The sequence below is a fragment of the Peromyscus maniculatus genome, chromosome 14 (assembly GCF_049852395.1).
Source record: "Peromyscus maniculatus bairdii isolate BWxNUB_F1_BW_parent chromosome 14, HU_Pman_BW_mat_3.1, whole genome shotgun sequence".
In the NCBI taxonomy this organism is placed as follows: domain Eukaryota; kingdom Metazoa; phylum Chordata; class Mammalia; order Rodentia; family Cricetidae; genus Peromyscus; species Peromyscus maniculatus.
Window position 1 is genome coordinate 1,863,829 of NC_134865.1, and position 14,564 is coordinate 1,878,392.

The 14,564-nt window shown below is 41.5% G+C and overlaps 1 protein-coding gene across 2 annotated transcripts in view; it reads left to right on the top strand.

Moving 5' to 3' along the window:
• The window catches only part of Pole2 (DNA polymerase epsilon 2, accessory subunit), a 32,494-nt gene extending 22,743 nt beyond the window's left edge, over positions 1-9,751 (top strand). Inside the window, exons 12-19 of one of the 2 annotated variants that reach the window (XM_006985429.4) lie at positions 71-160; positions 492-546; positions 1,384-1,443; positions 1,537-1,614; positions 3,296-3,404; positions 5,439-5,615; positions 8,192-8,259; positions 9,286-9,751. In XM_006985429.4, coding sequence (XP_006985491.1) covers positions 71-160; positions 492-546; positions 1,384-1,443; positions 1,537-1,614; positions 3,296-3,404; positions 5,439-5,615; positions 8,192-8,259; positions 9,286-9,304 — 656 coding nt within the window. In that variant the 3' untranslated portion in view covers positions 9,305-9,751. The remainder of the gene's footprint in view (positions 1-70; positions 161-491; positions 547-1,383; positions 1,444-1,536; positions 1,615-3,295; positions 3,405-5,438; positions 5,616-8,191; positions 8,260-9,285) is intronic. The other variant, XM_042260529.2, reaches the window with a different exon arrangement.
• Positions 9,752-14,564: the final 4,813 nt, after the last annotated feature.

Below are 14,564 nucleotides of genomic sequence, written 5' to 3' on the forward strand. Positions count from 1 at the left end.
TGTCTCAAAAATAATTAAATAAATAAAACAAAATTTTCTCCTTGAAAAGCTGTGTTCTTTTGTTCTCTAGGTTATTCCCCGGCTCCTCCAACCTGCTTCATTCTCTGTGGTAATTTCTCATCTGCACCATATGGAAAAAATCAAGTTCAGACTTTGAAAGGTATTGAAGATCTTGTTTATAAAAGTGTTTCTAAGCTGAGTGGTACTGCACCCCTTTAATACCAGCACTCAAGATGCAGAGGCAGGTGAATCTCTGTGAGTTCAAGGCCAGCCTGGTCTACAGAGCGAGTTCCAGGACAGCCAGGGCTGCACAGAGAAACTTGTCTTGAAAAACAAACAAATCATTAAGAGTGTTTCTATGTTTATATAAATTATATTGATAAATTATGTATAATACTTTAATTTTATTAAAGAGCTATAGGGTTGTACTTAATCAACTGTAACTTTATGGATTTATACAAATTAAATTAAATATCTTTGAAATTTTTTAGACTCCCTAAAGTCTTTGGCAGACATAATATGTGAATACCCAAGTATCCACCAAAGGTAACGATCTACCTTTTTTTGTTTTTAATCCAAAATAGTTTTTTTTTTAATGAATCATGAAGTTTATTTATATCAATGATTATAAAGAAATTGCCTGTAGAAAAAGTTGAGAGTGTTAAAAGATCCCAGGGTAAAATTCTCACATCCTCATGTGTGTTAGCCTGCTCTCTGGATTTATAGTGAAACCAAACTTAGAAGGCAGACTGGCAAGCTGATCTGTAGTTTTTGGTGACACTAGTTTGGAGATGGACCTTCCGCATGATCATCACGGTCCTCATGAACCTCTGTAAAGACAAATCAATCTGGACCAGCAAGGTGGCTGGGTGGGAAGAGGTGCTTGCCAAGCCTGGTAACTGAGTTCGATTCCTGAGACCCATAAAGGAGAAAACCAACTCCTACAAGATGTCCTCTGAATTCCACATGTGTGCCATAGCAGACACAGGCTTGAACATACATATATGTGCACGTGTGTGCAAGCATACACACACATGTAAAATTACTTAAGATTCAGTCCGTCGGCCACACTAGCCACAGTTAAAGCATCCTCAGTGACTGGACCGTGCAGATGCACTGGTCACCATGCTGCCAATGCATAGTTTTAGATTGGAGACTTTTAGCAGTTTATTAAAATGCATAAAATAAAAAAAAATTGTAGGTAGGCATAATGGCACCCGAGTACCGGGGAGATTGAGGCAAGAGGATTGCAGATTCCAGGCTACATAGCAAGACGTCTACTCAAAAAAACAAAAGAAGTGGAAGGCAGTGAGTTAATTTCTGCCCCCGGGGGTGTCACACTTTGTTTGTTATTTCTAATGGTGGTGTTGGGTTTTCCCACAGTAGCCGTTTTGTGTTTGTGCCTGGTCCGGAGGACCCTGGGTTTGGTTCCATCTTACCAAGGTAATCTTTGCTCACATTTGTTTTCTGTTTTTTGGCAGTCAGGAGAATGGTGTAAAATCTGTAAACACATCCTGTATCACATTGTTTTTATAGGCCGCCACTTGCTGAAAGCATCACGAAGGAATTCAGACAAAGGGTACCTTTCTCAGTTTTCACTACTAATCCTTGCAGGTAAATAACAGCATTTTGTGTTTAACTTCTTTTGTTTAATTTAAAAAATTTATTTCTGAAATTTGAGTAAATCTAAAAAGAAAATTTGATTTTGGATTCCTCAAGGTTTGAAGAATATTTTAACTATATGCAAATACCTAACTAATAGTGAATTTATCGTCTGTGTTGGCAACAGTGTTTCCAGCTTTCTCCTGAATCCCATACTCTCGGGTCCAGGTGTCCACTGTCATCTTTTCCTGGATGTCTGGTAGATAAATGACAGCTCTGATCCTCCCCTAGCTACCATCTCTCACCTGTTCTGGGGCCTTCCCCATCTCATTTTGTGGTACCTTTGATTTTCCAATTGCTCAGGCCATAACCATGGAGGTTTCCCTTACACACAGTTTTTGAGGTATCCCAATCAACTTCAAAGGCCACCTCTCACATTTATGACCCGCCGGTCCTGCTAATCTGGATCATTAACCTCTAAAGTGGCCTCTGGCTTCCACTCCTTCCTGTAGAGACCATGTCCTGTTGCCCTCCTGTCTTGAAAGATGGGGTCTCTCATCCTTGCAGAGGTAGTCATGGCCACCCTGCGTGATGCGCTGTTTCCGCTTTAATTTCCTCTCCCGGTTACTTCCTCACGTCCGTGTCTGCGTCCCAAGCATGCAAGGCACACTCCAGCCTTGGGTCCTGTGTTTTGCCTCTTCCCCCGCCTGCAGTGCCCGCTTCCAGATGTCTTAGGTCACTGTGTCTGATGAGCCTTCCTGGCTTGTAGCTAGAGTTTTCCTGCCTGGCCCACAGTCAGGACAAATCTCTCTCACCCGCCAGTCCCACGGCCACTCAGACCCAACCAAGTAAACACAGAGACTTATATTGCTTACAAACTGTATGGCAGGCTTCTTACTAACTGTTCTTATAGCTTAAATTAATCCATTTCCATAAATCTATACCTTGCCTCATGGCTTACCGGCATCTTCACGTGCGGCTTGTCATGGTGGCAGCTGGCAGTGTCTCTGACTCAGCCTTCTACATCCCAGAATTCTTTTCCTTCTTGTCCCGCCTATACTTCCTCCTGCCTGATTACTGGCCAATCAGTGTTTTATTTACTAACTAATCAGAGCAACACATTTGCCATACAGAACATCCCACAGCACTGGCTCTAATCCTGTCTTAATCCTCCAGCCTTCTAAACCCTCTCCTCCCAGAGTGTGATCCCTCTTCACCTGTCTCTCTTTTCCAACAGACATCATTATCATGTCTTTAATTTCTCTGCCCTCTTCCAGCATGAGAATGTCAAGTGTGTAAGACTCGTATCTTTTTCTTCTGTTCTGTTCACTAATCTTTGCATAGTGTTGGGCACTTATTTAGAACTTAGTAAAGGGCTGGGAGCACATCTCAGTGGTAGAGTGCTTTCATGGAAAATGTAAAGGGCTTAGTTCAAACCCTAGCACTCTGCATGTGTGCGACACAGACACACACACACACAGACAGACAGACAGACAGATAGATAGATAGATAGATAGATAGATAGATAGATAGACAGATAGATAGATAGAGCTTTAAATAATTGCATTGGAGAACAGATGAGATAGACTGGTTGACCATTGAGAAGTGCAATGGGTGATATTGATATTAAAAGACTTTCAAAATCATTTTTTTCTCTGAGGAAGTCAAATATTCAACTACTGCTTTATTTCAGAATTCAGTATTGTACACAAGAAATTATTGTCTTTCGTGAAGACTTAGTGAATAAAATGTGTCGAAACTGTGTCCGTTTTCCTAGTAGCAGTTTGGATATTCCTACTCATGTAAGTAGTCTTCTTCAGTAAACTACCTTTTGTTTTGTATTTATTTATTAAATTGTGTATATGGATGTTTTACCTGCATGTATGTACGTGTGCCATGGCTGTGCCTGATGCCTATGGAGGCGGCATTGGATTCCTTGGGACTGGAGTTAGAGAGGGTTGTGAGCCCCCATGTGGGTGCTGGGAATCGAACCCTGGTCCTGAGCAAGAGCCACAGTGCTCTTAACCACTGAGTCAGTACTCCAGTCCTTGGTTTTGTTTTAAAAGATTTATTTTTTAGTTTTGTCATTTCTGTGTGTGTATCTCTGTGAGCATAGTATGCACATGTATGTGCACATGTATGGAAGCCAGAAGAGGGCATTGGGTCCCTTGGAGCTGAGTTACAGGTGTTGGCAAGCAGTCTGACATGGGTGCTGGGATCTGAACTCGGGTCCTCATGACTGCTTAACCACTGAGCCATCTCTTCAGCTCTTGTGGGCTTTTCTGTTTTATTAAACTATTTTGTTTGTTTTTCTTTGTTTGTTTGTTTTTCAAGACAGTTCCTCTTTTGGCTGTCCTGGAACTCGCTCTGTAGACCAGGCTGGCCTTGACTCAGAGATCCGCCTGCCTCTGCCTCCTGAGTGCTGGATTAAAGGCGTACGCCATCACCGCCCGGCTTTGATTGAACTCCTTTAAATGCTGTGCTTTGTGAACTTAGTTAAGCCCTGTGCGCTTGTGTTTTGCTGTTCCTTGTGGTGTACCATGGCAGTGGAGTTCTGTTCTTATGTCGGGGTTGTGGCTTTCTGCTGAAGAACCTAGAGACAGATGGAAGGCCAGAGCAAGCAGGGGCTTCGTTTGAAGCTTCTCGGTTTCCCTGAGACCTCCTAGATTTACTTCATAATATGTGTGTTATTTTTAAAGATGCTCATATTTCTCAGGTTTATTACATATTTCTTTTTTTTTTTCGAGACAGGGTTTCTCTGTGTAGCTTTGCGCCTTTCCTGGAACTCACTTGGTAGCCCAGGCTGGCCTTGAACTCACAGAGATCTGCCTATGTATTTCCTATGGTGTGTCCACATCAGCACATGCAGTGTTTATCTTGTAAGTTCAAAGTTCTCAAACACACAGTTGTCATTGAGAGGTATGAAGTAAATCACTTTTATGTTTTGTTACAAATTTCTTTTTCTTTTTAAAGATAGTCTTACTGCGTAGCTGGGTTGACTGGCTACTGACCCCTGACTTACACTATGAAGCTGTAATTTTTACTTTTCCTCTTGTGTGTATATAGTGTGGGTGGCACACGTATGGAAGCCAGAGAGCAGCAGCTTGTGAAGTCCGTTCTCTTTCCGCCTTTCCATGGGGAGTGGACCCACCTCAAGTCACCAGGCTTGCATTGTGGGTGGCAAGCGCTGTACCCACTGAGCAATCCTACCAGCCCTGTGAAATTGTTATAATTGTTTTTTTTTTTTTGTTTGTTTGTTTGTTTTTTAAGAGATGGGTCTTACTGAGTTAGTCAGGCTGGCCTAAACTCATAGGCTCCAATAATCCTCTTAGCCGTCTCTGTAGCTGGGACAACAGGCATGTACTATCATGTCCAGCAGTATCAAATATTATTATTATTATTTTAGATTTCTTTTTTTTTTTTTTTTTTTTTTGGAGACAAGGTCTCTCTCTGTAGCCTAGGCTGGCCTCAAATTCATAGCAATACACAGCCTTCTAATTGGTGGGAGTACAGATTACCACACACCCCCTTTTTTTTTAATGAGTTGAAGTAGTAAATGACTTTATTATATCTACGGTTGATTCAGAATGACTAGAGAGGGTCAGTGTTATGATAAATGATATTAAATGAAAACTTAGATTGTTTTTCCCTAGAATATGTGATAATTTCATTCTAAGAGCAATGTTTCTTCATGTTCTGTGACTCAAGGCTTTTTTTTTTTTTTTTGTAGATATTCCAGGTCTTCATGGAAATCAATACTTAATTTAAAACTACTTGTTTCATGGTTTTTGCTTTCACTGATGAGCTGTTTTGTTTTGTTTTGTGTTCTGTTGTAGTTTGTAAAGACTGTCTTATCTCAGGGACATCTGACTCCTCTGCCTCTTTATGTCTGCCCCGTCCACTGGGCATATGATTATACTCTGAGAGTGTACCCTGTGCCTGATCTGCTGGTCATTGCAGACAAGTATGATCCCTTCACCGTGACCAACACTGAGTGCCTCTGCATAAACCCTGTAAGGATGCCATGGATGGGCAAGAGTATAGCACATTTTTCTTTCTCTTCTCTAATTTTGCAAATTACCTTGTGTGTCGTTTGTGTGTGTGTGGTAGCGTGTATACCATGGTGAGAGTCAGTTCTCTCCTTCACCATGTGGGTCCCAAAGATGGAACCAAGGCTGTCGGGCTCAGCAGCAAGTACCTTACCTGTTCAGCCACTTTGCACCCTATAGCACATCTCTATGACTTTATGAGAGAATAAAATCATCACTGTGATTAAATACATAGTTAAGCACTGATATAATTTGGTATACATAGAAGATTCCTAAACTCTTGGTTTGTGATATAACTATAATGTATTGTAGTTTTTTGTCCGTCCGTCCCCGCTCCCCCCCCCAAGACATTTCAAGAGGTTTCTCTGTGTATCCCTGGATGTCCTAGAACTCATTCTGTAGATCAGACTGGCCTCGAACTAAGAGATCCACCTGCCTCTACCTCCCAAGTGCTGGGACTAAAGCCGTGTGCCTCCATCACCTGGCTAGATTTTTTAAATAATAAGCAGACCAAAATATACAATCAAATGAGTATTTTTCCTTTCAATGTAGCAAAGTCACACACTGTGCAGTTCCTCTTTGGGAATTGCTTTCAGATCCTGGAGCCATTTCTTTACCTTCTTGATGCTTTTCCTTTGAGAATTGTGGTTTGTAGAAACTGCCCAAATGTCCAGAGTCCAAGCCCGATGAATGAAATTTCATTACAGTGCACTTGATTATTTAATTTTTCTACAGCACTTTGAAATGACTCTGGAATGTTCAAGCTGCTTCAGTATCTGAAGATATGATTGACTTTAGGACCTGGAAAATACATACCACAAATAATCACATAACCATCGTTTATATCAAACAGAACATTGTCTTTGCTGGTTGTGTGTTTGCTTTGTTTTGATTTGAGGGAGGGTGTCATTGTGTAGCCCTGGAACTCTGTATGGACAAGGCTGTCCTTAAACCCTGAGACCTAGCTGCCTATGCTTACTGAGTGCTGGGATTAAAGGTGTGCTCCTCTACACTGGGCCATCTTGTGATTTTTAGTCTGCATGCTGATTCTTCTGAATTTTAAATCTTAATACCTTTTTGTTTCATCTGGTTGCTTTTGTCAAGTGTACATTTGTGTGGCTTTATCTATCTACACAGGGCTCATCATCAACCTTGGTACATTTGCATCTTGGACCAAGTAATTAATTCTTGATTGTAGGGGCTTTCATGCTCTGTAGGAAGCTTGGCAGCATCCTTGATCCTCACTGGATGTCAGTTACATCTTTCACTCGTGACAATCATAAGTATCCCTAGATGTTTCTGAATGTCTCTTAAGGGACAAGAATCCCTGGTTGAGAATCATTCTCCAAGGATCAGCATACTTGGCTTCGGTGCATAAAATTTGTGGTCTGGTTTTCACAGTCTTTTTTTTTTTTTTTTTTTTTTTTTTTTTTTTTTTAAGGTTTATTTTAAACCTAAAAAAATGCACCATGTGTGTGACTGGTGACTAAGGATGTCAAAACACGGCATTGGATTCTCTAGAACTGGAGTTATGGATGATTGTGAGCTGCCATGTGGTTGCTGGGAATTGAACCTGGTTCCTCTGCAAGAGCAGCCAGTGCTCTTAACAGCTGGGCCATCTCTCCAGCCCCTCAGTCTTCATTACATTCAGATATCGCAGTGAGACTATTTCCTCATTGGATATCCTCTTTAGATATTTGCTATATTGTCAGACATTTTCTTAGTTGACACATTCTCTCTCTCTTTTTTTTAACCTTATACATTTTGGTCAGGTTCAAAACTTGATATTTTGATAATGCTTCATTACTTTTTTCTTTCTTAAAAAAGATGATCTTATTATTTTTTAAGTTATATGTATATGTCTCTGTGTGGCTATGCCCATATGCATGCAGGTGCCCAGAGACCAGGGGTGTCGGATGCTTCTGAAGCTGGAGTGATGTTGAGCCCCCTGAAGTGGGTACTGGGAACTGAACTTGGATCATCTCAAAGAGCAGTATATGTGTTTAACTGCTGGGCCATCTTTCCAGCCCCATTTTTTCTTCTATCTCTTTTTGGTACTTACAGTACTGAGTGCTTGCTGTAGGACAAGCATTGATTCAGGGCTTCAGACAGACTGAAAAGCTCTAGTCTCCGAGGTAACATTAGGTCTTCATCATAGACAGTCGCTTGTAATTCCTGCTCAGTGGTGCTGGGGGCACACTGGGATCCTGTCAACCTGGCATTGAGGGGGAAGGCAGGGAAGACTCCTTGAACACAATGTCTGTCTTCTACGCATGTTTAATATTTTACAGTACTACTTGTTTCTATGAGTGGAGCCATGCCAAAGCATTTCCAATGACATTTGTTGGAATAAAACTGGTCAACTTAGAAGATTACTAGACTGTGACATTTTATAATAACCTCTTTAAAAAAAAAAACTGCTAACAGTTTTAGTCACATCTTGTAATTTTAAATCCTGACTAAGAAATGTGATTCTAAAAATAGGGATTATTTTTTTTTACAAGTCCAATAGTCACTTACAGACATTTTTGTCTCTAAAGGGCTCTTTTCCAAGAAGTGGATTTGCATTCAAAGTTTTTTACCCTTCCAGTAAGACAGTGGAAGACAGGTGAGCATGGCCTTCTCTTGCTTTTCTGTTCTGAAAGTCACACTTGATAGGTATGCTTAGATTTTCCTTGTATGTCTGCAGTGACCTCCTGGGAATGCTTTAGACTGAACAGTTGGTTTCTGTTGATAAGAACTTTTTCGGTGGCTTCTCAGGCTGGCTTTGGAGGTGGGCTAGTTCCCACGTAGGTTGACACCTGAGGATGCTTCCTATTCCTCCCATATGGCTGTTTCTCGAAGCATAGGCCGAACAGACTGGCAGCAAAGTAGAGAGACCCTAGATGTGTGGTGATGGGGTTCAAAGGTCTTCGGAAAGTACAACTGACCACTTGGTGAGCCTGGTACCAGAAGAGGGCATCAGATCTCCCGGATCTGGAGTTACACGCAGTTGTGAGTTGCCTGATGTGGGTGCTGGGAACTGAACTCGGGTCCTCTGCAAGAGCATCGAGTGTTTTAAGCCATTTCTCCAACTCCCAAGCCACTTTTTTTCTTTTTTCTTTTTCCTTTTTGAGACAGGGTCTCACTATGTAGCTTGGATTAGAGGCATGTTCCACCATACCCAGTTTTTTGAGTACATTTTTTTTAAAGCATCCCCGCTTCCCCAGACAGAACTCAGGGTCCTGGACATATGAGGCCAGCATTTACCAGTCAGCTTGTCTTTTTGAGGGTAGCTCAGGCTGGCCTGGATTTGCTGTCCGACCTCAGCCTCTGCAGTGTTGGAGTTACCAGTGTATCACATCATACTCAGCTTTCATTTCTTGTACGTGTTTTTGTGTGAGCCATTCTTAGCTGGCTTAGAACTGTGTAGCCCAGTTTTTTTATTTTTTTTTCTAATTTTTATTTTTTTAATTAACTCCCTTTATAAAGATGTATCCTTTTAGGAGAATAAGTTGGATGTGAGATATGTTTTTAGTGTTTCCTCTTGAATTATGAATGTGCATGTGTTTGGATGTGTCTTTAAACATAACTACAACTAAGTATTAAGAAATGAGTGATAATGCTTAATTTTATTTTATTTTTTCTATTTCAGCAAACTTCAGGGCTTTTGAGAGTCGTGAGAATAAATGAAATGAATTTTCTTATTTTTATCTTGTGTAATTTGTACATTAAATTGTAATAAACTTATGGTAAACCTTAGAATGTTCTGCACAAATTGTATTTTATGGAAATTTGATGTCATGTTACACTTCAGAAAATTTTATAGAAAAATGTTTCCTCTGCAGTCTCAAAAGCCTGCAGGTATGTTTAAAATGTGGTGCAATGACGTATTTGCTCGTGTTTCATTATTTCCATGCTAGTCACAGTGCAGTCCATTTTAAAAGTAAGTATTGTGACTCGGGCTGGAGAGAAGATGGCTCAGTGGTTAAGACACTGGCTGCTCGTCCAGAGGACCCAAGTTCAATTCCCAGCACCCACATGGTGGCTCATAACTGTCTGTAACTCCAGTTCCAGGAAATCTGACACCTTCACACCAATTCACATAAAATAAATAAGTTAAATAAATTTTAAAAAATTTTGTGAATCTTTTTAATCTAACATGGGCTATTGACAGCATAATAACTCTAATAATATATTAACAGGTTTTTTAATTGTTTACTCACAAAATTCCATCTTACAAAGTTGAGAAAAATCTGCTTTGGGGTATTGTATATTTACTACATAATTATCTTTTGGCAGTGGAAATTTTTGACTATCATTCCCATAGTTTTTATACTTACAAAACATAAGGTTTTCATGTAAGTTTTGTTTTGGCTACACTGAAGATCGAACCCAGGACCATGATCATAGGCTGCTAGGCAACATTCTGCCACTGAGCTACACTGGAGCCGCATAGTTTACTTTGAATCATGGGTTTCACTTCTCTGTGCTGATGTAACAATACCAAAGACAGATTCACTTACAATGAACAAAAACTAACCGGGTTTGGGAGAGGCAAGTCCAAGGACAGGGTGAGATTTGAAGTCACAAGGGTGACTTCAGTTACAAGGGTCATCAGTTCTTGAGGATGTTTACTGACTCTCACATGAGTTCAGGACCTCCCAGGACTCCCCTGACTGCCTCAGCTTTAAAACTTAAATGAGAAGGTATTTAAAAACTGCTGGGTGTGGAGGCACACACCTTTAACCTCAGCTCTCAGTGTCTTTGAAGCCAGATGAACTATGTAGTAAGTTCCAGGCCAGCTAGAGTTACAGTGATACCCTGTCCCAAAACAAAACCCAAAAAAACTTCCAAATTCCTAGCAAAATTAGAAAACTCAAATAAGCATAAATTTAAAAATGTTTCATAACCTGCAGTTTTTTATAAACTATATTTTTATCATCAGAAATAATCTTTAGAGGCTGGGGAGAGGGCTTAGTGGTTAAGAGCACTTGCTGCTCTTGCAAGGGGATCAGAATCCAGGGAAGAGAGTGGAGCGCTCCAGGGTGGAGATTGGTGGGATTTCATGTCCAGAGATTGGGCTTTTTGCTCTGCAGGGTCCAGTATTTAGGGCAGTTAGAGTGTTCTGTGGGTGGAACCTGGCAGTTGGGGGTCCTCTGGGGAGGGGCCTGGCCACTCTAGTGGGCTTACACACACATCCATAAATGAAAAAGAAAATAAATCTTTATTTTTATTTATTTATTTTATTTTTTGAAACAGGGTTTCTGTGTGTAGTCCTGGCTGTTCTGGAACTTGCTCTGTAGACCAGGCTAGCCTTAGATTCAGAGATCTGCCTGCCTTTGCCTCTGGAGTGTTGAGATCAAAGGCAGGAAAATCTTTTTAAAAAAGAAATAGTTTTAGTATTTGGGTGCACACCCCAGTTTCTTCTCTGTGTCCGTTTTATCCTACAGAAGTGCTTTGGGATCAGCCTTTCCATGCTGAACTTGCTGTCTTCCCCCTCGGTATGTCCATTCATTACATGCATAGCCAACACATCCTAGATACCAGGGACTCCAGCTCCTCACAGAAAAGCAGAGTTCTAGGTTTCATGAAGCTTACCTTCAAATGGGGGAAGCCACACTCTAACAAACAGTACCAAATAGGACCTACAGTGAAAATATCGTAAAGAGGATAACTTTTGATGGGCTGTTTGGAGGTGGGAGAAGCATGTCCGTGGGAGTTAAGCTGACATTTACATTCTCAGGAGTTGAGGGACTGGGTATCAAGGGTTTTCTGCCATCAGGATAGACCAGGGGGAGACAGATGGTGACTACAGTAGGTTTTGAGTGGTAAGCCACCAGAGCCACAGTAGTGATAGAAATGGGCTCGGGGGCTGGAGAGATGGCTGAGAGGTTAAGAGCACTGGCTGTTCTTCCAGAGGTCCTGAGTTCAATTCCTAGCATCTACCTAGTGGCTCACAACCATCTGTAATGAGATCTGATGCCCTCTTCTGGCCTTCAGAGATACATTCAGGCAGAACACTGTAGACATAATAAATAAATAGATTTTTTTTTTAAATTATTTATTATGTATACAGAAGAGGATACCAGATCTCATTACAGATGGTTGTGAGCCACCATATGGGTGCTGGGAATTGAACTCAGGACCTCTGGAAGAGCAGTCAGTGCTCTTAACCTCTGAGCCATCTCTCCAGCCCAAATAAATAGATCTTAGGAAGGAAGGAAGGAAGGAAGGAAGGAAGGAAGGAAGGAAGGAAGGAAGGAAGGAAGGAAGGAAGGAAGGAAGGAAGGAAGGAAGGAAGGAAGGAAGGAAGGGGAAGGAAAAGGAAGGAAGGAAGAACGAAGGAAGGAAAAGGAAGGAGAAGGGAGGGAGGGAGGGAGGGAGGAAGGAAGCAAGGAAGGAAGGAAGGAAGGAAAGAAATGGTCCCGGGCTTAAAGATACACGGAAAGGGCCAGTCAGATGGTTTGGGGGCTTAAGCCCTTGCTGCTGAGCCTGACATCCCCTGAGCTTGATCCCCTACTGGGGATCATCCATTGCAGAAGGAGAAACTAAATTCAGTAATAACTTGAAAGAGATACCAAGGCAACCATGTCAAAATAAACTGTAAGAAAACGGCCCGAGACCAGATGGGAAGCAATTTATTGCAGACGCCTGCGATGGACATGTGGCAGGCCAGACATGGCCAGAAGCCGATTTTGAGCCTACAGCAGGACAAGGTAGGACTTGGTAGCTGAATGGCAGTGAGGAAGGTAAAGAGGAATCAAGGATTATATTTAGGTTTTAGGCCTAAAAGCTGGGGAGGGGGGGCAGGGGGTAGGTGGTGGTATTTACTGAGACTTCAGGTTTGAGAGAGCGTCGTCAGGGTTTCTGTTCTGAACATGTTTTCGGATGTCTATCAAACGTTCAGGTGGAGAAATCTAATGTGGGTCTCCAAGGGCTCAGTGGTCAGGTAGGCATGAAGGTCTAACTTTGTAGTCAGTGGTTTCACCCTAAAGATCTATGAAGGCTTCTTTTTTAAAGAAGTTTGGTTTTGAACTCATGAGTTTCCTGTCCTTTGCTCCTATGTGCTGGATTATAGATGTTAAACACCACACCTGGCTCAAAGTCTTCTTTTTAAACAAAACTTGAAGCTTTCAAAATACAAGATCTAAAGCCCCTCATTATCAGTGTATAGACCTCAATGAATCTTTGCAAGCTGTAACTGTTGTTTTATCTGAGCACAGTGGCCACGCCTGAACCTACCGAGGACTTAGCTTCCTCCACGTAGGGAGGCAAATGTTGTTTACCAAGTCTCTATCTTTTTATTTTTTACCAATAAAGACTCAGGAACCAGATGCTGGATTAAAAACCTGCTAGCTCAGAGAGGCAGAGAAAGAACCTGCTTCCTCCTCTGTCATCTCAGAAAGAGAGCTTTCTCCCAGCCCCGTTTGAAACAAAAACTCCTCCTCCACCCAGATGTCCCTCCCCTCTACTTCCTGTGCCTTTCTCTGGCCTCCCCGCACTCTCTATGGTTACTTGCAGTCAACTGGCTGCTTGCTCCATCTCTTAACCTGTGGTTGATTTGATTTAAATAATGCAATCTCGGGGTTCACAGTGTGATCAAATATCCCCACAGCCAATATAACTGTACTAGAATCAAGAAAGGAGCCTGCCCTGGAAGATTGTTCTTGTTCTTTCCAGGCACAACACTCCTCTCTCCCCTGGAGAACAACCACTAGTTCAGTATTTTCTCTTTTATTCACAGAGTTGTTTTTGTTTGGTTGGTTTTTTAAAATTTTTCTAGACAGGGTTTCTCTGTGTAGTCTTGGCTGTCCTGGAACTCACTCTAGACCAGGCTGGCCTCAATTTAAAGGTGTGTACCACCACTGCTCGGCTTATTGATGTAGTTGTATAGACCACTTTCTACCAGTAAGATTTACTTAGCCAAGTCTTTATTGGTTATGCAATGGATTCCGATCCATATGTATTTTGCGTCTAGCTTCATCTATATAACATCACATCAGGGGTATTCATTAGTATTCACTCGTAGTGTTGCTATATAGCTGATGTATGGTGGATATATGCTGTTAATTATCCATTTGACTATGAGTGATAATTAAGTTATTTTCTAGTATGAGGATTACTAACAAATAGTGCTGTTAAAAAATATATACACTTAAGGGCTGGAGAGATGGCTCAGCGGTTAAGGGCACTGGCTGCTCTGAACCCAGAGGTCCTGAGTTCAATTCCTAGCAACCACATGGTGGCTCACAGCCATATGTAATGAGATCTGGTGCCCTCTTCTGGTGTGCAGGGATACATGCAAGCAAACACTGTATACATAATAAATCTTAAAAAAAAAATGTGTGTGTACACACACACACACACACACACACACACACACACACACTCCAAGGGGCTCAGTAGAGAAGATTCCATTTTGCTCTTTTAGAGGACCCAAGTTCGGTTCCCAGCACCCACAGTGGGTGGCTTACAATCACTACAATACAGGACCAGGGGACATAACCTGACTCATCTAGCCTTGGTGGGCACCTGTACTCCCGTGCACATACACACCTGATTAAAAATAAATCTTTAAAATGTGTGTGTGTGTGTGTGTGTGTGTACAAACACATCTAGTACATATGTCGTGGTGATGTTTCTGTTGGATGTATACCTCAAAATAGAATTTTTTCAAATTTTTTCATCATATGTATTATGTTCAGTAGTAGTTTCCCCAAGTGATTGTTCCAACATTTTCTCAACATAAGAGAGTGCCAGTGGTTTTGCTGTTAGAACACAATGATTTTTTTTTTCCCTAGTGATTTAACATTAACTTATCAGCCTGTCAAGATGGCTCAGTGAGTAGAAGCATTTGCTGTGTGCAAGCCTGACCACCTGAGTTGGCTCCCCGGTACCCACAGTGGAAGAAGAGACAAACTCCCAAAAGTT